Genomic DNA, 24,050 nt, shown 5'->3' with positions numbered 1-24,050 from the left:
ACAAAAATAAAAATAAAAAATGTAAAAAAAAAAATATCTCATAAATCATAAAAAAAATTTAATTTTTTTTTTAAACAATTAAAAAAAAAAATTATCAAAAAATTTTATTTTTTTAAACAAATTTTTTTTTTTTTTTAATTTAAAATTAAAAAAATTATTTAAAAAAATCTGTTTTTTTTTAACGTATTTAAAACAAAAAAAAACTCGTGGCCCCTCCGCTGCCCGTGGTGGCGCAGCCCTAGGCAGAGGGCCTGCACGCAGACCCTTCGCCCAGGAACGTGCCAGCACGGGCGACAACCGGGCGGAGGGGCGATTCTCAGCGGAGGGGCGATTCTCAGCAGAGGGGCCACCGTATTTAAAAAAAAAAAAAAAATTAAAAAAAGATCAAAATTTTTTAATAATATTTTTAATTTTTTAATATTTAAATTTTAAATGTTTTAATTTTTAATATATATATATATATATATATATATATATATATATATATATATATTTTAATTAAAAAAAATTGTTTAAAAAAATGTGTTTAATTTTTTTTTAATATATATATAGTTTAATTGTTTAAAGTTTTTTTGTTTTTGTTTTTTTAATTTTTAAATAATTTTTGTTTTTTTGGGTTAATCTTTATGTTTTTTTTGTTTTGTTTTTAAATAAAAAAATGTAAGCTTAATAAAAAAGTTTGTTTTGTTTTGTTTTTTTAATTAAAAATACATTTTTTTTAAAGTTTAAATGTTTTTTTATTTTTTTTGAAAAAGAAATATATATATATATATATATATATATTTGAATGTTTTTAGTATTAATTTTACTAGTTTTTTTTATTTTTATTTTGGTTAATTTTCTATTTTTTTTAAAATCTAGTTTGTTTGTTTGTTTTTGTTTTTTTCTATTTTTACTTAATTTTATATATATTTTAAAAATTTTGTTTGTTTTTTTTTTTTTTTTTTTTTTCAAATTCTTTTATGGCTTATGAGATAATTTATTTATTTTTAACATTTTTTATTTTGTTTTTTTTGTCATATATATATATATATTTATATTTGTTTTTTAAAGAAATCAACATTTATAAAAAAAATAAAACAACTTGAAAATTCGTTAAGTAACCATAATTAAAAAAATAAATAAAATTGGACATAATAAATTTTAAAGTGTGAAAAATAAGTCCTCTAAAAAAAGGTATGCTGCATCAACACGTTTCAAAATCAGCATGAAAATCACCAATATTTAAAAACAAATATTTATATTTGATACATAAAAAAAATTAAAAGTGTCAAAAATATGCTCCAAAAAAAAAGAATTGTATTATGCATTACCACTTTTCGAAATCAGGTCACGTTTTTACTACCCCTACGAAACGGATAATCGTATCGGTTATTTAAAGTGCCAAAAACTACGCTCTAAAAAAATATGTGTGTTCTGCATCACCCCTTTTCAAAATCGAGTCAATTTTTTTGCTATCTCTACGAAACGAGTCACTGTATCAGTTCCTGTTTCAAAGTTTACGTTGTTGATAGCGAAATAGGAGTTCACTTTACTTTTAACACCATGGTATTTCTCTCATTAAAATTGTAACATAGCACATCTCTCTTCATCTATGCTTTTTCTCCATATGTTATTGCCTTTTTTTTTCAGAAGAAAAAGCATAATATATTATATAAGATATATAAAGAAACATATACATTTGACAAATAGACCTTCATAGGGGCTATTTTAGCCAACTTAGGATTTCCAGAATTTGGCCAGCCCATTGAGCTGTCACAAGTAGCTGACAAAAAGCATGATAATCAGATGCATTTGCTGACATAGGAGCATAAAGATCTCTCCAAAGAGAAAAACAGTATTCAGAAACTTGTTCTAGAGATTCCAAATCTGCTACAGTGATAATCAACGTTGGAGGGAAGAAAAAGACCAAAATACTAGAGACAGAAGCAAAATTAAAAACAAAAAAGATTTGAAATTAAGAGCTTGGTAAGGAAGATTCCTGGATATAGAACAAATCCTCGCCAGATTTTATCTTCATGTTCCATATACCTGGTTCCAAAATAAGACCTTCCTTTGATAAGATATCTGCTTGCTGATTCTGCGACCTGTAAATGTGCTCGATGGATTCCATATGTTATTGCTTTACGACGTTCCTTTGCAACATTTGGTGCAATTGCTAGTAATAAATACCAAGAAAATAAATTGGACAAAAATCTTCTTCTAAATCAAATAGAAATATCATCCAAATCATTTAAAGAAGGTAGAACCTTTCCACAACAAAACCCTCTTACACACTTGACAAAGAAAAACATTGTTGAACCCCTCCCACCACTAAAATAAAATAAAATGAAAAGACACATAAATATGGATTATTTGTAATGAAAACTTTATTTTAGAAAAATGATTTTTGGAAAATGCACAAAGACGTCAACATTACATTAAATTTTGCATGTACTACATTACTTTTCTTCTTTCTTTTGTGTTTTCTTTTCTTCCTCCTTTTTTGTTTTTGTTTTTGTTTTGTTTTTTTGTTATTATTCACAAGGAAAAAAAGCACTGACACTTTTTATTAATAGTAGACAGTCTCAGTACATGTTAAGAGAATTCCCTTAAAAAATACATGATCATCTAGAAAAGTCATAACTACCTCCCAAGTATCTAGAGAGTTTAATGCTCATATATTAAAACCAAAACTCAATCTAGATCTCCTAGATTTACCACAAACAGGAGTCAATGCCAACCACTAAAAGGATGTAAAAAGAAAACCATATTATAATATACAAAGAAACCACCAGAGTGACCCATAAACCATATTTATACCAAATCAAGATTTCCCTTTGCCATCTCCTTGCCATCAATAACAAATCTGAAATGTATTGAACCTGTAGCAACGACCAAACCTTGCTTTGAAAGTCCATCTGCCACCGTGTTGAGCTCCTTGTAGACATGTGAAAAAGTGATATGCACAAAAGACCAGTTAAGGAGTTGTATGCACTCCATCCAGCCAGCTAAGAGGGCGGCCGAGAAGGAGGACCGCCCAACCACAACGTCAATAGTAGAACTTGAATCCCCATACATATAAATCTTCTTCAACTGTAAGTGCTTCGAAAAAACCAGCAAACCCCATAGAGCTAATAACTCAGCCTTGGAGTTCAAGCCCGAACCCCCATGCCCTAAAAGTAGGAAATGTATTACAAGATTAATCCTCAGCCATGTCCCGCATCCATAACTACCATCTTGAGCCACGCCATCGAAGAAGCCTGCAGGAAAGACCACTTGCAATGGAGGACATAATGCTCTGGAAATGTTATCAACCCGTCTAGGATGCCCCCCGTCGAAAACCAAGCCAATGTATTAGAACAAATTTTGAAAATATCATTGTACATATAAATTTGCTTCAAATTTTTAAATCAAAGAAATTGGTGACTTGTTAGAGTGATATAGGCTAGTCTTTAATCAAATCCATCTACTACCATTATAACCTAAAAATATATCCAATAATCTACAAGTGAAATATACTAATAACTTAACAAATCTTAAGAGGTCCAAAACACACTTATAGGAAGAGTAGTACTGCTAAAAAATATCTATCCTTATAACTTTGTCACAATAGAACAAATGATTCCTATACAACTAGTCTATATTCGTTCAACTCTGGATTTATCAAGCTGATGTAAACCTATTTTAGGGTGAAAAGAGATTTGATCTTTCTCAATGGTTAGTAGATCAAGAGTTAAGATGGAACTATGCTAATTTAATTATTAATTATAATTATAATTATTTTATTTTTATGTAATTCGAAAGAGCGAAATAACTTCGTCATGATAAAACAAATGCCTCCTATACAACTAGCTTATATCCATTTAATTCCGGATCTATACAACTAACTTATATCCATCTAATTTCGGATCTATCAAGTGCCTAGAAGGATCAAATCTCTTGAGATGTAAATATTTTTACAACGAAAGAGATTTGATCCTTCTTGATACTTAGTAGATCCAAAATTAAGATGGATCTAATCTAATTTAGTTTGAAATATAGACCAAATCTTAATGATGTAATTAATCCGAAAAATATTCTTATTTATAATTATTTTATAATTATTTTATTTTTATATAATGGCAAAGAACCAAAATATATTAATTAATAAATTCAAATAATGTCAAATACACCTGTATTGGTCATGGAAATAACGAAAAGTGGGTCATGCCTTCTTAACCTAGGTTTGAGAGAGTTGTCAATTTGGAGCATCAATAGAAAGGAGCATGGAGTTAACATTAGCAGGTTATCCCACTTCGAAAACAACCCATAAAGCAGAGAATATAACAATTAAAAGATGCGATCACACTAGCACAGAGTTTTACCCCAAAACCAACCTGGATATAAGAGTTGACTGTCTTGGTGTATCCATTGGAGCAAAAAATATTGAAGTACCGAAGCCATGATCGCTGCACACACATTTGGAGAGATCTTGTTATGAATACGGCCAAATACGGTCCCATATCTAGATTTCCACATGTTTGCTAATCGTACACTCCGCAGCCAAGCGAATTTACACGCGTAGCAATTATAAGAAACAATTCTGAAAATTTACGGATTACAAAAGCAAAGAGGAAGGTGCCGAGATTGGAAATTAGAAACAGCAAAACAAGGTACAAAGCGAGATGTCTCTTACCGGGCTGAAGATGACGGAGGAGGTCTGGCTCACATGCCTTACCCACGCTCTTTCCACTGAAACTGAAGAAATCATGGGTCTTTTACTCGGAGATGTCGAGGTAAGAAGTCTATTTTCGCCCTGATTTTCAATCGTATTAATGGCCTTTTCATTCCCAATCTGGCCTAATTGCACAATTGGATGAATGGTTTCTCAATGAATTCTGCAACTAAGCCTGAAAATTGGGAAACTAAGGATTATAGAAGGTAGGGGTCCTCTGGTGCCGGCTGATACAGGTGTAGCTGCCAGATAGTGGGTTTTAGCTGTCGAAGACAAAAGCAAAACCCCTCTTTCCCGGGGCTTTAATGGACATACGTAAGGATTGCTAGGTTTAGATTTCATATGCAAAATTCATTTTGGGGACGTGCTGTGGAGAATTGCATTTTTGGTATTTATTGGGCCTATGGACATTGAAAAGTTTAAGATGTCCTTTAGATTTTAAGAGAAGAAGAAATTTGATGTGCACAGACGCATCTAAACCCATGTCTGATATGCCCTGGGATTGCATTTATAGAGTTCCATTATTTACTATGCCCTTCATTTGTGTGAACTCGAGAGATGCTCCTTTGAGCTTCGCACCATCGAGCTGCATATCAGAACCAGGTCTTGATGGGTCGACACCAATTTCATCCAATGCATCGTTATACACAATTAAGAGCTGATGGATCACTACTAACTGCACCTGGCTGTAGAATACAGCTCATTTCTCTTGTTGCAACCCACCTCATTTCTCTTGTTGCAACCTGGGTATCACATGATACAATGACACAGAGATGTCTCTGACATGCAATTTTTTGGAAGTGCAGTATTTAAGCAATGGGAGTTCAACTGCACTTGTTTGGGGTGCTGCTCCTCAACCCCGATGCGATCGCCGGAAAGACCGCGTCGAGACCAATCCCGAGCAACTGGCAGCGGCGTCTGCTCTAGCCGAGATATCCATTTTTTAGAGTTTTTAATACAATTTTGATTTGTGTCTTGTGTCTTTGTATAGAAATGCATAAGGGATGCTTCTGTGAACATGTTTGTCTTAATTCTATAGCACAGAATGTCAGCAGAAATTGGAAGAACAACAAGAGTGATAGGATGGTACCATTCGCATCCACATATTACTGTCCTTCCTTCACATATTGGTAAGAACCATGACAAGTAGACTACATTTATATGCATCCCACTCTGCTTTTTTTTCAATATTTTCCGAAAAAAATTGTAATCCATAATTTTAGTTTTGCATAAATGAATTATCTATTTTACGACAAGAGACCAAAATAGAAGAAAGAAAAGAACTTGATGGTGTGCTGTTTACTTTAGAACCTGTAACACAACTTTAGCTATGATAAATTGATCTATAATCAGCTAAGTTTGTCTAACTGCTGGAACTGATCAGAGAATAGCAATAGTAGAAAGGCCTAATCAACTATTAGGCGGATAAATACCCAAGATGTCTCAAAATGGGAATTTACATCAACCTTTACCGTTGTTTGATTCCCTGGAATGCCAGTCATCCTTATGTCTTTTGATGAGAAAGATTGTGTTGCCCTTAGCCATTTATCTGGCCATTTTGTCACTTATTTATGTTTTGATGCTTTTTCTAATATCAAGCCAAAACTCTGAGACAAAGAAGTCTTGCACTTGGCACTCTTGGAATTTGGAGGTTGGAGCTCATATTTTTGCACACTTGGAGCCTTCAAATCTGGAGGATTCTAGCTTGAGGATTTTGGACTCTGGAGTCTGATCCTTATGTTTTCTGTGACTTTCACACTCCTCTCTTTTTTGTTGTGCTTTTGAAGCTTCGTCTAAGCATATACAGACTGAATTGAAAAGCTGCAGATTTAGAACAAGTTTTTTGAAGGCCGGGTAACTGTATGGAAATGGTTTTTATCAAGTAAATTGAAATTGATGAAATATTATTTTGCATAAAATTCATATCCATTTTCTGAGCAAAAATGGACAAGTATAACCTCTTTTACCACCCAGTAAGATTAAAAAATGTCAAATGACAAAATGTGTTGTCAGCCTCTTTAAATATTTGTCTCCTTACTCGACTTTAAGTGCATCTCAAATGCTAGAAGCTAGAATACTTAATGAAATTTGGCAAACAACTAAGTTTTTCTTGAACACTAAACAGTGATCACATATGCATGTTTCTGCCTGATCGAACCTGGAAAAGCACAATTCACACCTAAAGGAACTATGCATGGAAGCAAAGTATTTGCTCATGGAGCATCCTGTTTTTAATTATGATTATAAATTTTTTTAAAACTGAAATTGTAAAATTTATAATATATATTATATAAAGTCTATAGCCTAAGCTGACAGCAAGATACAAAAATTGCCATTCATAGATTTCAAGCCACATTGCCAGCTCCTTATTTGCTGATTACTGAGAACACTTATGTTATTATACCCACATTCCAGTATTTCTTGCATGAGAAAATTCAAAATTCTGACAAATTGATTACATAATGAAATACAAAAGCAGTACATGGCTAGACTGGATAACATGCTTGGCTTCATGTTGCCATTGACTCTGCTACTGAATGAAATTTTTATTCTTTACTACTGTTGTCCAAACTTCCAACGTCTTTGTTGAATTTCAAACTGTTCTCTTCAAAATTTGTCTTGATCCATAGGTTCTGGTTGTTCTAGAATCTCATGTTCTTCAGTCTAATCTGCTCAGCTTGCCTTAGCCTAAGGACTCAGTGAGATTTCTGCTTCCTGATCTAGCTCTGGAGGAATAGCAGATGACTCTTCCGCTGTATTCTGTGGTGCCACATCTTGCTCTTTGATGGGATGTCCCTGATTTCCTTTGGATCCATTTTTGACTCATCCATGGGAGGGTCCAAGTCAGCTGGCTCATCCTTGCCAATCACTTGATGTTCTGCCTTGTCGCCAACCCACCAGGTTGATTTTCACTAGTGCTTCCTAACTTGCCTTGGCCCTTTTGGACAATCTGTTGCTAAATGCCTTGTTTCAAAACAAGCTCTATAGCAAAATGATGCATTTTTATAATCCAACTTTTGTGTCTAGGACAAATTTAAGCTGCCAAATTAATTTTTGCTGGAAAACCTTTGCTGAAGTTTATTTCCACACATATTTGTGCATTTGCTGTGCTGCTGTGGTTCTTTGTTTTAGAGCTTATATGATGGAATTTTCCAAGGGCTTGGCCAGTGGCTTGAGGAGAGTGTTGGACGTCTAACCTACACAGGGGTTGAGGACAACGTATCTATGATTGGATGAAAAGATGGCATCCAAGGCTTCTTGCATAATCCAGAATTCCCCTAAAACTAGGGTCTTGAGTTTGATATTAGATCCTTGCCTTTTACAAGATTGAACTCCGCAATGAAGAACCCTTTTGTATAGTGGTGAATAAAAGCTTCTTCTTTTATCTTAGATTGCCAGAAGTCCAAAATCTAGTTGTGCAGATTGACTAAACGTGGCCAAAGACCATTAAAGTGTAATATCCCTCTTGGGGGGATTACCCATAGGTTCAATTCTGAGCTAGGGTTTTCAATAAATCATGAAACAATTGTACTTCATAACAATAATGCAATATTCATCAATCTATGAAACAGTGGCGCTCTTTATTGAATACACAAATAATATAGGAAAGAACCCAAGCAACAGTAGATTCCACAAGCAACCATTATAAAATAGGACTGATTCAACAAGTAATTAACAGACTTACAAGGTCAACAATCTCCCAACAAGGATATCAAGTGAAACAATGGTTTCTAGGCTATAGACTGTAGCTTCCCCCTTGCTGCCAAAGACCCTATCAGCAGTCCTTAATGCTAACTTGTGCCCTTAATAATTCCCTGCGTCCTCCTGTTCGTGGCCCCCTGGTCACCTGTAGGCTCAGTTACCTCAGGAAGTTAGTTCGCTGCCACAGAAAAGTAGAAATTGGTGTACTGCTACCACAAGAAGTTTGATATAGCCGTTCGCTGCCTCAAAAGGTGGTCTCCCTCTGTAAGTTAGTCATTTCAGCACTTCGCAACCACAGGAGAGCAAATGCCAGCCCTTAGCTGTCCCTTTTAGCTCTTTGCTGCCACAGATAGCTCAGCAGTTGCCCTTTTCAGCCCTTGCTGCCCCTGAGTGATGAGTCCCACCCTTTTGCTGCATCAGAACAATGGTCCGCTGCCTTAAAGGGGTTGATTCCAGCCCTTGTTGCCACAGTCAACTGAGATTCCAGCCCTTGCTTGCCTCAGAAGATGATTCATTGCCTCAGAATGACTAGTCCAGCCTTGTGGCCTCAGAAAATTGAGATTCTAGCCTTCGCTTGCCTCAAAAGATGACTTGCTGCCTCAGAATGATTAGTCCAGCCTTGCAGCTTCAGAAAATTGAGATTCCAGACTTTGCTTGCCTCAGAAGATGACTCGTTGCCTCAGAATGATTAGTCTAGCTCTCGCTTGTTGATTTTTGTAGCTATGGTTGGTCTTCATTTTAGCCCTTGAAATGTATGTAACAATAAATATAAGACATGTTCTTCATCTTGGCTTCAAAAGATAAAAAAAATTGAATTTCTAAAAGTTGATTTTTTGGCTCTAAATGACAAGTCGGGCCTCCAAAAGATGCAGTCGGCCCCAGTGAAGGGACACATCCATTTGGGCTCTTGAAATGCCTAAATATAGGTCATTCATCCTCCTCCACAAGGCATGAATTCAGATCACTTATGCGACAGAATTCAGATCATCACAAGGACAAGTCTGAGGTCGAATCTGAGGCAAGAAGATGATGAAATCTGAGGTAAAGCATAGGATGAATTTGAGGTAGAGTTTCTGGGCATCTTTGGGTGCAGAAGTAAGCTGAATTTCGGCCCTAACAGATCAGACCAGGCCGAATTGTTTGGGTAGCAGATTGACTTGTCTAGAGGGCAGTTTGACTAGGAGTGACCAGGGCTATGTTACTAGTTAGTTTGACTTTATGTTTGACTTGAAGATTTAGATGTATCTCCGTTGAACTGAATAATAGGAAAAGGTTGTTGGGTTTTCCCCCATGTGGGTTTTCCTAGGGTAAAATTCTTGTGTCTCTTTTATGGCTGTCTCTTTATGATCCTATTGGCATTTCGTTTATACTATTGAGATCTTTTGTGTAATTGCTTTATGATGAATGTGAATGCAAGAAAATATTAACTTGAAGAATCTAGATCAGCGTACTCTTCTAGGGCTTGTTCTCTATCAGATAGCATTAACCCTTCTTATCCTTAAATTTTAGTATGAAGAATCCTGCCCTAGAAACAAACCTACTCACTAAAGGGCCGAGTTTGTACCTATCTATTGACGAAAGGCCTCAGATTCAGGACGCTTACTTAGAAGAAGGCCGAAAGGTCTCAGTCCAAAAAACCTCAAGGCTACTGCAGCAGGCCGAAAGGCCTTAGTCTGTTATAGTAGGCCGAGAGGCCTCAGACATAGCTTCAGAAGATCTGAAGAATCTCAGAATCCTAAGTAATCCAAGATACCTAAGTCAATAGAAAGTTTCAAGTATAATGAAACTTGCTTGTAAGCCTTAGACTGTGGAGGGCACTGTACATTCAGAAAGGACTTGACTGATGTGTCACATGATCATTGAATGGTTTATTTCATGATATTCTGAAAGTCGTTGATTGATTGGTTGAATTTCAATACAGTGGAATGGATTATTGCAATGGACAATGATATTATTATGGATCATTGAATGAGTTGTTTGTTTCATCAGACCATGTTTAGAAAGGGCTAGGTTAAAGCCTTAGAAACATTGCCTTACTGAAAATATACATTATATATGTAAAGGAGAAGTCCTTGAAATATTGAAAGCCGAATGATAAGAACCAACATGAGCAAGAAAGTCAAGAACAAAGGCAACATATAGTATTGCAGTCAAAGATATAGTAAGCATGAATGAACACTTACTCAGGGTCATCTCGATGGATGTGGATGATATACCCACTGATCTATGGCAAGTAATCTGTCTATTTCAAGAAGAATACTTCCTTTGATATGGATTCAAAAGGTAACATGTTGCAGAAATCTAAGCCTCTTGTCAAGTATACAAAAAATGCTTTGTTTTGTACTGATGTGGTTATATTGGTACCATTTTGTAATGTTCCTGGGAAATTAATTGGCTATGGGACGAAATAGCCTATCCATCCCCTTCTGGGTGAGTTTTGGGGCAGCTGGGCGAAGAAACCCAAAATTGGGGCTTGGAGTAAAGTTTACTCAATCATTTTAGAAGAAGAGACCCCTCTAGGAAATCTATAAATATGAGAGGGATGAATTCATTTTAGAGCATCAGTGTGAATCAATTTATCTCTGTTTTTCTTGAGCCCGAGGCTCTGAGGGTTTTAAGGCCCCTTTCTCCTTATCAATTTTGGTGGTGAAAGATTCCACCCTAGTTGACACATTTTCTATTTTTCTTCTGTTGTTCTAGCACAGGAAAAAGTTCTAGAAGGGCAACAAGTTCTGTAATAACCAGTCTCTGTTTTGGCCAATAAGTTCTGAGGTGACATTCTCTGTTTTTGGGCAGCGAATTCTATAATGTCTTGATCCTATGTTCTGGCACAAAGGCGCCATCGGGAAGGTAGCAAAATTCTTTATTTCTTGGAAGAGGAACAAAGTTCTTTGTTTGGTTGCTCCTTTGTTCTGGGCACAGGCCGAAATCCCTGTGATAAACGGATTCCGGAAGGCAACGACTTTGGCTAAAGTCTAATTCTTATTTGCCTATCTACGGGCTGAATTGGAGTTAAGTTGTGGCTGACGGTTGGAAAAATCAAGTTTTGTAAACCCTATGATTCCAGTCAGTGCATCATTCTGAGGCAGCCACACACTCTGAAGACCCCACAACTATCTTGTTTGATCTGGTGACAAACTAAAGCTCTGAACGCACACGTGAACTTGTATAAGTGCCGAGTCTAGATATTTAAGGCAAGGGGCGAGCACGAATTTGAGTTGTCTCGTGTATTCACAAACATACGAAGTTGTTCTGGCGAATAAGGGTTTGTTCCTGAACAATCGCATTGCCTGGTGTGAATAAACAAGTTTCTGTAATTAATCTTGAGGCCAAGCGACATCCTATACAAAGGGATTCTTATCTAGATCGGCCCTGTTGAAGTACGTGGCCAACCTAGGCACAAATTTTAAGAACCAGGACTCGTGTTAAAATTTTGGTTAGCTTATATTTGTCTTTGAATTATATTATGCAGACTTTTGTGGGGACAAAACACTGTTGTTATATTGTGGATTAAAATTTGGATTTTTACTAAGTATTGTTTTGCTTCTTTTGTCGCATTACTAAGAGGGTTGCTCAGTTTGTCGCATCGTTAAAGGGAATTTTATTAATCGCATTGAATAATTGTGCACTGGTAAAAGAATGTCAAAACCTTAGTGTTTTTGTGCAATTAATTGCCCTTGAATACTACAGTGGTATCAGAGCAGAAGTCCTGCCAGCCTGGATGGTATTTGAAAAATGGAACCACCGGACGCAAATTTTTGGGAAAAGTATGCAGAATTTTGGGAGCAGCAAGTAGAGTCTTCGAGGAGGCTGGAAGAGCAGAAACAAACAATATCAAAAGATTAGAAGAATTTAACAAAGTGCGACAACATCTAAGAAAAATGAAATGGAACAACTCTTGGAATAGTGGCAAGAAAAATAAGTCAAGCGATACTGATTATAAGCCCAAGCTTGAAAAACAAGGTATAAGAAAGGTTGAAGCAAAGATGAAGGCATGGACATAGCTGTATCCTCCGAAAAAGGATGTACGCGATCAGCCAGATCCAATATTGGGAGAAATAAATGAAGACCATACAGGGAAATGTGCAACAAAGGCTACTCAATAGGATGCTCTCTTGTCAGAAATGCAAGAAACATCAACATCCTCATTGGATGAGAACTGCAATGAAAACATGAGAAACTATGCTGCTGGGACGGATGTTGTGATGTTTAATTTGCATGGATGTCCAGGACCATTGGTGGATGAACATATTGAGAATAGTAGCTTTGAGGATTCTTCACAGGCTTCTCAGAAGTCGCATGAATCAATAGAAGCAGGAGAGATCTCAAAATCACTGTTGGATAGAAGCACTGAGACCACAAGAGTTCTACATGCAATCGTTTTACTAACAGTTTTTCAGTGAATGCCAGAATTTATATATTGGCTAAAATTAAAGTTGAAAACACAGACACTTTTATGGAGGTTGATGTTCAGGGTATGCCAGGATTTGTATCAGATAAAATCAAGGATGAAAAGACAAAAGAACATGTTGCAGACACTTCTATGGAGGTTGATATGCCAGAAAAAATCCAAGACATGCCAGATCCATTACAGAGTACAAAAAACAGTGACGTTGGGGATCATGCTGATATTGAAGCAGTTAACCAACAAAATATTGGACAACCAAACCAAATATCAGATTTGGTGAGGGCTGAAATGAGTCAGTGTAATGCAGAAAGCGTGACAAATTTTTTTTTGCAAGGACATTATGTTAGTAGAAATGCAGGGAATTCCAGATCCCTCATTGGAGGAAGGTAATGAGCATGGTGGAGGGCAACATTTTGTCTAGGCATTACCTAAGAGGCTTTTACAGGCCTGTGATGACGAGCAAGTAAAGAATGGAGGTATGGAAAGTGCGCTGGGCAGTGATAAACATCTACTGGAAACTAGTGTGCCTTTACAAGAAAAGAGCCACGAGCACCAAGAAAATGGCCCAAAGATTGAAGAAAATTGTTCTGGTGAAAATTTACTTAGAACTTGGAGCGAAGGATTAACAACCGTAGGTGCTGAGTGAGACAATCAGGTTAAAGTTTCAGAGGGGGTGGCAATGACTTTAGGGCTTGATTCCTCCGCTATAGCAGTGTCTAATGCACCATCTATCCACGTTGATCATACTCCATCTGACAAAAGAATAATTGTTGAAAAGGGAAGCACTCCAGTAATGTAGCATAAAAATGCTGAAATTCAAGACGGTGAATCTGTCAGCCCTGTTTGCTTTCAAGATGATCAAAATCAAAATGTTTCATTGGTCAATCCTGTGGAGGACCAACAGAAAAAAGGGAGAAGATCATCATATACAGAGTGTAGAAATTCAGATTCATTAGGGGTCCCTTCTGAAGGAGTTTTGAGTGATGTAGGTAATGCATAACCAAGCCATACAATGAGGCCAGTTATATCTTCTTGCCTGATTGGTTTATCTAAGATTACTACTGTTGATCACAAGAATAATGTGCATCCACCAACCGTGGAAGTTTGCAACTACCCTATAGACACAACTCAGAACTTTTGAGATCTTGCAAAGAAATGGGGTGCATCGCTTCATAAAGAGCCAGAGTTATGAGGCATAATTTGTTCAAGCTTGCAGGTACTTATTCAACATAACAAGAAAGCACAGGAAGACACTCTCGATAGCATGAGCAGTTCAGAACAGTTTGAGGGCTTGGAACTAAGTCTGGCTGAGCAACGAGCCAAGTCTCGCTACAACTCAAAAGTTGCATCAGAAAATCTGAAAATTTTGATGTAATTTTCCCCTCATTTCCTTTCGAATTTATCTAATATCTTCATGTCATATCCCCAATACAAGCGTGGATATCTGCAGGCTACTATGGCAGACATAGCTTCTGTATCTGACAAGGCAGTAGTCAAACAATTTTTTATCACTGCAATGCAAAAGCGTCTCGAAGTAACACAAGAAGCAACTAAATCTGGGCAAGCAAGGAAATCTTTTATGGAAGTCAATGATTCAAATAATGAACAGACAACAGCATTAACAAGGGCCCAACTCTTAGATCTGGCAGTATCACATCTGCAGGGGCTGGATGTTGAAGTTGTGAATGTGCCTTTTACTTCTACAAAGCCGACTTTGCAGGATGATGAAGGGCTAGTTCAGAAGAAGACATATAAGTTGCTCATAGGCATTCTGAAGGAACACAAGAAATTTCTGGCAAATAATTTGGATGAGTTATTTGAACTTATGGTCACAACAATGCCATCCTGCCATTTTTCTGCTAAGCGACACTGGCTTGATTGCTTGCAGTATTTAATCATTCATATTTTAATGACTGGTGAAGAGAGGAAAAATGGGGGCATTGCTTGTTTCCTTAGTGAAATGATTCTTGTTGTGAAAGAGTCCAATAAAAGTACAAGATCTCGGGCTTATGATTTGCTGGACAAAATTTGCCACTGCTTGGAAGATACAGAAAATGGAGGTTCATTGGAAAAGCCATGCCAGTTCTTTAACATGGTTGTAGGGTGTCTGGTAGGTAGTGCACTGCACATGATAAGTGCAACAGTTACTGGGATAGCAAGGTTGATGTATGAGTTCTCCAAGTTCTGCTTGTCAGTTCCAGATTTGTTTCCTTCTGTATTTATGCTCTTGGAAAGTAACAACAGGGAGGCTATCAAAGCAACATTGGGGTTGAAGACAATGATATATCAACTATCATCCATTACAGAACAAAAAAGGATCCTTGAAGATAAAAGCTCTGAAATACAGGGAAATAAATTGGCTAATGACGAAGAACAAATGCATCTTAAGGGCAGAATCAGGGAATTGGAAAGAGCTTTGGATCTTGTCAATGAGGGTCTTGAGTCATCCAGGGCCATGACAGTAGAGAAAGAATGCCAATTAAGTGATTTACGATACCAACTTTCGCACCTTGGTGACATGAAAAGGTGCCTCCATGACAAAGACAACTCTTTAAGGACTGAATTGAACAAAATGTACAGTGGCTTCAGAACAAATTCTTCAATTTTTAGACAAGACAAGGGAATTGGAGAATGCTTTAGAATCTGTCAACAAGGAACTTGAAACCAGAGATATGCAGCTCCAACAGTTGATGGCTGAATGTCAGAATTTGCAGGAACATGTGCATGAAAATGGAAAATCAGACACTGTGCATGGAATTATAAACAATGGGTATGAAAAGAAGACATAGGGGGGCAACAATGGAACTTGCCATTGCTCAAGGATAAGCAATGTCGGGAAGGGGGGACTGTAATGTTCCCGCCACCCGGGAAATTAATTGCCTATGGGATGGAATAGCCTATCCATCGCTGTAGGCTATAGTCCTCAATAAAGGAGAAAACCCCAAAATTTCCAATTCTGGGCGAGTTTTGGGGCAGCTGGGCGAAGAAACCCAAAATTGGGGCTTGGAGTAAAGTTTACTCAATCATTTTAGAAGAAGACACCCCTCTAGGAAATCTATAAATATGAGGGATGAATTCATTCTGGAGCATCAATGTGGATCAATTTATCTCTGTTTTTCTTGAGCCTGAGGCTCTAAGGGTTTTAAGACCCCTTTCTCCTTGTCAATTTCGGTGGTTAAAGATTCCACCCAAGATGACACATTTTCTATTTTTCTTCTCTTGTTCAAGCACAGGAAAAAGTTCTAGAAGGGCAACTAGTTCTGTAATAACCAGTCTCTGTTTTGGCCAACATGTTCAGAGGTGACAATCTCTGTTTTTGGGCAGCGAATTCTATAATGTCCTAATCCTTTGTCCTGGCACAGAGGCGCCATTGGGAAGGTAGCAAAATTCTTTATTTCCTGGAAGAGGAATGAAGTTCTTTGTTGAGTTTCTCCTTTGTTCAGGGCACAGGTCGAAATCCCTGTGATAAACTGATTCCTGAAGGCAACGACTTTGGCTAAGGTCGAATTCTTATTTGCCTATCTACAGGCTGGACTGGAGTTAAGTTGTGGCTGACGGCTAGACAGATCGAGCTTTGTAAACCCTATGAATTCATTCAGTTCATTATTCAGAGGGAACTGCACACTCTAAAGACCGCACAACTATCTTGTTCGATCTGGTGACAGACTAAAGCTCTGAACACACACGCAGACATGTATAAGTGCTGATTCTAGATATTTGAGACGGGGTGAGCACGAAACTGAGTCGACTCGGGTATTCGCAGCGATACGAAATTGTTCTAGCGAATAAGGGTTTGCTCCTGAACTGATCACATTGTCTAGCGTGAATAAACAAGTTTCTGTAATTGATCCATGTCAGAATGCAGATCCCAAGGGCAAGCAATGTCCTGTACGAAGGGATTCTTAGCTAGATCAGGCCCTCTGAAGTACGTGGCCAACCCAAGCACGGATTTTAAGAGCCAAGACTCGTGTTAAAATTTTGGTTAGCTTATATTTGTCTTTGAATTATATTATGCAGACTTTTGTGGGGACAATGCACTGTTATTATATTGTGGATTAAAATTTGCATTTTTACTAAGTATTGTTTTGTTTTTTTGTCACATTACTAAGAGGGTTTTTCAGTCTGTCACATCGTTAAAGGGAATTTTATTAATCACATTGAATTATTGTGCACTGGTAAAAATCTGTGAAAACCTTAGTGTTTTTGTGCAATTAAAATCCTTAGAATACTGCACATTTCTTGATTTTGGCATCCAAAAAAGTTAATGACAGGAATTCATAAGTCCCTCATCAAGTTTTGACCAAGTCCTCTTCAGAAGAACTGAAGTTGTCTTAATTGCAATTCTTTACTTGCAAGTCTATTGAAGTTAATGGTTATTGAAGACACCTATTTCAAGTTTGTGAACTGATAAGACATAGTCTAAAAGGGCACTCTCAAAGAAGTAGCCATGTTCTCCACTGTAGATTCAAGTAGGCCAAGGATATTTACAAGTATGAGCTTGTAAGAAGTTGTTTGTACACCCATTGGTCTGTTTTGGATTATAATAAGATCTGCAAGTGGGATAAGCCAAATGTGTGTTCCATACATCTGTACTAAAAGTGATTGGCATGCTGAAGATATATTGAATTGAACAGACCTGTGTAAGGTATGTATTCAAGTGCAGAAATGGTGCTGAGATCTAAATCTCTAAAGCCATATACCTTACACCACAGTGAAAATATCCTGTATGACTGAATAAGGGTTTTAGTATTGCATTGCTCCATTGTGATTATGATTGTGCCATTACTTATATGGCAAAACTTTAGAAATATGAGGACACATCTCTGAAGTTCCTCCCTGAGCCAGCGGAAGTTAAGAAGGTTGTCAGGCCAGGGTAACTCTAGAATAAGCAGAAGAAAAGCTGATATCAAATTTCATTAGAGAACTATTGATTATATACAAGAAGGAGACGGAACAGTTCATCTTCTTGATGACTGTTCACGTTCCAGTTCACCCATCCGTTGAGGATTAGGTGTCAACATTCCCCCCTTAATCTGAAGGGATGTTGGTGAGTCCAAGCATCGTTCTGAATCTTTCAAGCTTTTCTCTTCCAAGCGCTTTGGTGAAGATGTCTGCAATTTGCTCGTTTGTGGAACAATGACGTAGATGGATTGTTTTGGCCTCAACATGATGTTGGATCAGATGATATTTAGTATTGATGTGCTTAGTACGATCATGGAACTTTGGGTTCTTGGCCAACTTTATTGCAGAGGTGTTATCAATCATGAGTGGAGTTGATTGTATTTGTTTTACCTGCAAATCTTCAAGAATTTTCCTGAGCCACACAATTTCTTTCGTTGCTTCAGCTGCTGCCACGTATTCTGCTTCTGTTGTGGAATCTGCTGGTACTGATTGTTTGCGTGATCTCCAGGAGACAGCTCCTGATCCAAGACTCATAGCATATCCTGAAGTAGATACCCCAGTTTCTTTGTCTCCATCGAAGTCTGAATCAGAGTATCCAATCAAGTTGAAGTCGTCCACCTGTGTATACTTGATTCCAAGGTCTTGAGTTCCCTTCAAGTACCTTAGAACTCTTTTTGCAGCAGACCAATGTCCCTCACAAGGCTTTTGCATAAACCTGGAGAGGATTCCAACAACAAATAAAATGTCTGGTCTGGTAGTAGTGAGGTAGATGAGACTTCCTACAAGTTGTCTATACTTTGTTGCATCCTCAAATTCCTTTCCTTCAATAGATGTGAGCTTCAAGTTTTGTTCCATTGGAGTAGAAAGAGGATTGCACTCTGTCATGCCAAATCTGTTTAACAAATCTCCAATGTATTTCTTTTGAGAAAGAAATATGGATTTTGGATGTTGGGTTACTTCAATGCCAAGATAGTAATGAACATAGCCCAAATCAGTCATTTCAAAACTTTTTCCTAATTCTTTCTTTATGGATGCAATATAGCTTTCATTGTTCCCTGTCATTAAAAGATTATCTACATATACCACAAGATATACAACTGTTTTGCCAACTTTCTTGACAAATAAAGTTGCATCATCAAGATCAAAATGTTTGAAGTTGAGTTTCAGAAGATGCTCAGTTACTTTTTCATACCAGGCTCGTGGTGCTTGTTTGAGGCCATACAAGGACTTCACAAGTTTGCATACTTTGTGTTCATGTCCTTTCACAGCAAATCCTTCAGGCTGGGACATAAAAACATTCTCTTTTAGATCTCCATTCAAGAATGCAGTTTTTACATCCATTTGATGGACTTTCCAACCGTTTTGAGCAGCTAGTGCAAAGAGTGTTCGGATGGTGGCCCATTTTGCCGTGGGGGCAAAAGTTTCCTCATAATCGACCCCTTCCTTCTGTGCAAAACCTTTTGCCACAAGCCTAGCTTTGTGCTTGTCAAGTGAGCCATCAGCTTTGTACTTGTTCTTGTAGACCCACTTGCAGCCAATTGGTTTGGTTCCAAATGGAGGATCAACCAGCTTCCAAGTGCCATTCTTTATGAGGGCATCATACTCCTTCTGCATCGCTTCTTTCCATTCATCATGAGAAGCAACTTCTTTGAAGGAAGTTGGTTCAAAATCTGTAGACAAGTTCAATTCACAATCATAAGTAACATCCATATCAACAGGTGAATTAGAGTCATCTACATCACCTCCATCTTGTCGGTTTGTATTTCTGGTTCCTGTTTTTCCAATTTCATCAGGATGAACACTTTCAAGTGTCTTTGTCAGCCACTTTGGTGGACCTTTCTGAGATGGTCCAGGCTGCTCTGTTGATTGAGTTGGGACTGAATCAAGATTGAGTCTCCCAATTCTATCAATTACATCACTTAAAGCATCATCTGTTGTTGGAGTTTCATGCAGGGGAGATTGTTCTTCAGAAGAAGATTCCACATGTTGTTCTAGTACAGGAATCCCCCCTTCAAGATGTGGAATCTGATTATCAAATTCTTGAAATGATTTTGTTTTTGCGAATCTATCCAAACGATCAAGTTGCTGCTCAACAACATTGTCAGATTTGGATGATTCGAGAAAAATGACATCTCTAGATAAAACAAACTTTTTATTTACTTCATCATAGAGGCGGTATGCTTTAGATGTGTTTGAATACCCCAGGAAGATACACTTATGACTTCTAGCACCAAGTTTGTTTCTATGTACCTTTGGTATTAAAGCATAACAGGTGGAACCAAAGATCTTGAGATGTTTTACCGAAGGAACATGTCCATACCACAATTCATAAGGAGTCTTGTTTCTTATAGCACTAGATGGACATCTATTCTTTATATATGCAGCACATAGAACAGCATCAGCCCAAAACATTATCTTTACATTTTTTAAGAAAAGCATGGATCGTACCATATTCAAGATTGTTCTGTTCATTCTTTCAGCTACACCATTCTGTTGAGGATTATAAGGCACAGTTGTTTGATGTTTAATCCCATGTTGGCGAAGATAGTGTTCAAATTCATTTGATGTATATTCTTTTCCATTATCAGTGCGAATAGACCCAATATGAGATTGTGCATCATTTTCAATCCACTTATGAAAATTCTTGAATGTTTGAAAAGCATCAGATTTGTTCTTCAATAAATAAACCCAACACATTCTGGTGTAATCATCAATAAATGTCATGATATATTTATTTCCATTTGCAGAAGGAACAGGTATTGGACCACATAAATCTGAATGAATGAGTTCAAGCTTCCTATGTGCTCTTGAATGTGAATCATGAAAAGACTGTTTGCTATGCTTTCCTAGAATGCAAGCATCACATTGCTTATGTTTTCTAGGAATTGTAGGCAAACCAGCAACACCATTTTTCTTCAACAAGCGGAGACTATCATAGTTTAAATGTCCAAATCTAGCATGCCATAATAAACTTGACGGAAGTGTACCTTCTTCATGATGAGAAATATATGAGAAATGTTGTGCATGAGCAGAGGTTCCTTGCAGTTTAAGAAGTCTTTCTTCTTCTATACCCCTCATGACAAGTGAGTGGTCAGATGCCTTTCTTACCTCAAGCTTTCCATCAAACATGTGAATGGAGTGACCTTGCTGGCGGATGTGGACCAGGGACAGCAAGTTTCTCTTGAGCTGTAGGAGATATAGAACATGGTCCAGAAGAAAGTCTGGAAGACCAGGGAGTTTAAGCCTGATTGTGCCAAGCCCTGATGGCTTGATTTTTGACTGATCTGCAAAGTATACTGCTCCATCAACATTGTCAGTGAAATCTTCAAAAAAATATTTCCTATGAGTCATATGACAGGTTGCTCCTGAATCAAGCAACCAGTCATTTTTCGAAGAAGCAAGTGAAGCATTAAACAAATCTTCATTTACTCCAATGTTACATTGTGCCTCAATATAGTGAGCGGATTCAGGTGCTTTACCTTTGTCTGTGTCATCAGTTTTACCTTTCTGCTGATTTCTTCTCTGCTCAATTTTGTCCCATGGTAGCTTGCATGTAGAAGCATCATGTGATCCATTTCGTTTGCAGCGAATGCAATGCAGATCTGCTTTTTCTGCTTGAGAATGTCTGCCCCCCTTGCCTCTGAAGTATCTTCCTCTTCCTCTTCTTCCACCTCTTCCTCTTGTAGAATCTTAAGCAGGATGCTTTTCTTTATGAGCAAGGCAAACCGTCTCTTCAGAAGATTCAGGGACTGTTTTCTTTCCAAAGGCTTTCTCTCTTTCAGCAAACTTTTTCACAAGAGACTCAAAGGTTATGTCTTTAAGATTTCCATTTGCTTGTAAAGACTCAAGATAATTGGAGTAGGTAGGATAGAGTGCTTTGAGAAAGGCAATAAGAGAGATATCCAGCTCAACCTTAGTGGATTTAATATCATGCATTATAGACTTTATTTCAGATGCAAGAGCAAGAGGTTCATTATTTTTCAGTTCAAGAGTGAAGAGTTTAATCATGAGCTGAACAACTTCAAGTGCAGAATGTGAATCATAGAGTTCTTTCAGCTTTTGTAAAGCTTCAAAGGCAGTGGAATAGGATGAAATATGACGACTTACTTCTTCATTTACAGATGCTGCGATCAATGCATAGGCTTTGCTGTTCTTGTTTTCCCAAATGACAAGTTCTTTATCTGATGTAGGCTGCACAGGGTCTTTGTCTTCTTCTCCGACACACACTCCTTTCCACAACTCATTGTAGATGAGGGTGTGTTTTACCATCTGAGACCATTCTGAATAGTTCTCCTTGCCAGTGAGAACTATTCCTACCATAGAAATGATTGAATGCATTCTGTAAAAGAATGTCTCTGCTAAAAAGAAAATTTCTGTTGATAAAAAAAACTTCTGCTAAAAAAATCCTTATGCCACAGCCTTATGCACTTTATTTTCTTCTAACGTTTGATAGAAGCATCAACATTTCTTATATCACTGCAATATTATTATGTTTTGAAAAATGCGCAATGGAATATATCACTTCATTCTATTAATATATCACTTCAATATATTAAAAATGCGAAACTATTATGAAAGCAGCGCAATATATAAAGCTTTTGAATGATACAAATGTTTTGAACAACACTGAACACTTTCAACTATCCCAGCAGCTTCGTGTCAAGAATGCATGGAAAACGACCCTCTCGATCCTTTCAGTTCCAAGTATAAGCATAATATCTTTATGCGGACCTATCCGAGCATTCTAAGATGATTTTAAGAAACCAGTCTCTTGCAAAGAGGCGGCCAAGATGATCAAATCTATAAGATTTCAGTAATTGTGATAACGTGATAGATTAGCATAAAACTGTGCACATTCATATAAAGAGACGAAATCATGTTAGATCAAAAGCAAGATAGCTGCTTTTGTTTTTCCCTTCCTTTTCTTTTAATGTTTGCGCGACAACTGGAGCGTCTCAAAGCATTGGAGGCCGTCAAACTCTGGTGCAATCTTTATATGCTTGGAGCCCTTTCCAATATCCACCACCATGTTATATACACAGAACAGAAATCAAATGAATTAAGATCTCGGAGGTCATGGCAATCAGGGACCGGAAAGCACTCGGATTCACGCAGGCTTTTTATCCATCACCGGGTGCCACACCCACTAAACTCCGCCAGCGCTTTGCTGGAATCCGTGCAGAAGCCCCTGACGCGACTGTGGACGAAAGGAGCAGCGTGCTCACAAGAGGCAAGGACCCCAATGACCCAGTTCACCAGTACTTGAAAAGGGATTACGAGTATGGTTTTGTATCGAAAATTGAATCCGAGTCCATACCCAAAGGACTTTCTGAGGAAACCATTAGGTTAATTTCAGCAAAAAAGAAGGAACCCGAATGGCTATTGCAATTCAGACTCAATGCTTACAAACAGTGGCTAAAAATGGCAGAGCCCAATTGGTCGTGAAGGTTGATCGAACCGAATCCTCTTCCGGTGAAACGCCTAATCCATAGAATTGGTTTCACCTACTGCTACTCCGCAAGTGGTAGACGGCAGACGGAGAGGGAGGAGAGCGAGAACAGGCCGCAGAACAATCAATGACTCTTAACCGATACTCAGAAACCCAATGACACACAGGACAGAGGCATTATGGCAAACGTTCACGCAGAGGCGCCAGTGAAACGTTAAGGCAGAGGTGCCAGGCAAACGTTCAGGCAGAGGCATTATGGCCAGAGGAGTTAGAAGGAATCTGGGACCTGTGCTCTGATACCATGTCAGGCCAGGGTAACTCCAGAATAAGCAGAAGAAAAGCTGATATCAAATTTCATTAGAGAACTATTGATTATATACAAGAAGGAGACGGAACAGTTCATCTTCTTGATGACTGTTCACGTTCCAGTTCACCCATCCGTTGAGGATTAGGTGTTAACAAAGGTAATTTGCAAGCAATATTGTCATAGGGCTGCCTAAGTCAAGAAGAAGTTATTCAACTTTTGAGAAGCTTGGTTATCAAATCTGAAGCAAATTCCTTGAAGTCTCTTGTTAAGGTAGAATGAATCTTGGATACACTTGTTTCAAGTGTAATGAACTGATAGGACATTTTGATGATTCAAATTTAAATCATACTCAAGGGTTGTTTTAAGTTCTGATGACATGATATAATAATTGTTGCTGCTACAATAAGAAGGTTGAGTTCCCTGGAAGGACCTAGCTTGCACTACTCAGAATTTGCTGATGCACTTGAAGATTGTCTACCTATTGAGAGTTGGTAGATGGAGCAAGTTCTCTTATAAAATGCTATAGAGGACAATTGAATATCATACCCTTGAATGTTTGATGGCATCACATATATGATAAAAAGAA

At 37.6% G+C, this 24,050-nt stretch overlaps 2 protein-coding genes across 2 annotated transcripts in view; both read left to right on the top strand.

Annotated features, from left to right (window-relative positions):
- Positions 1-4,287: 4,287 nt before the first annotated feature.
- LOC149143958 (uncharacterized) overlaps positions 4,288-24,050 on the top strand; it is a 139,176-nt gene continuing 119,413 nt past the window's right edge. Inside the window, exons 1-3 of the mRNA XM_089449893.1 lie at positions 4,288-4,757; positions 5,503-5,629; positions 5,740-5,826. Coding sequence (XP_089306019.1) covers positions 4,647-4,757; positions 5,503-5,629; positions 5,740-5,826 — 325 coding nt within the window. The 5' untranslated portion in view covers positions 4,288-4,646. The remainder of the gene's footprint in view (positions 4,758-5,502; positions 5,630-5,739; positions 5,827-24,050) is intronic.
- On the top strand, positions 11,727-16,232 carry LOC149143959 (uncharacterized). The gene has a single exon (XM_089449635.1). It carries the CDS (start codon positions 14,221-14,223, stop codon positions 15,466-15,468), a length of 1,248 nt encoding a protein of 415 aa, XP_089305761.1. The 5' UTR covers positions 11,727-14,220; the 3' UTR covers positions 15,469-16,232.

Source organism: Pinus tabuliformis, chromosome X (assembly GCF_031772625.1).
Source record: "Pinus tabuliformis cultivar Carrire ecotype Pingquan chromosome X, CPIR1, whole genome shotgun sequence".
Classification (NCBI taxonomy): Eukaryota; Viridiplantae; Streptophyta; class Pinopsida; order Pinales; family Pinaceae; genus Pinus; species Pinus tabuliformis.
This window is presented reverse-complemented; position numbering and strand designations above follow the sequence as displayed.

Bases quoted from the DNA above. Each gene is read 5' to 3' on its own strand.
- LOC149143959 (XM_089449635.1), top strand. From the start codon at position 14,221: ATGTCATATCCCCAATACAAGCGTGGATATCTGCAGGCTACTATGGCA.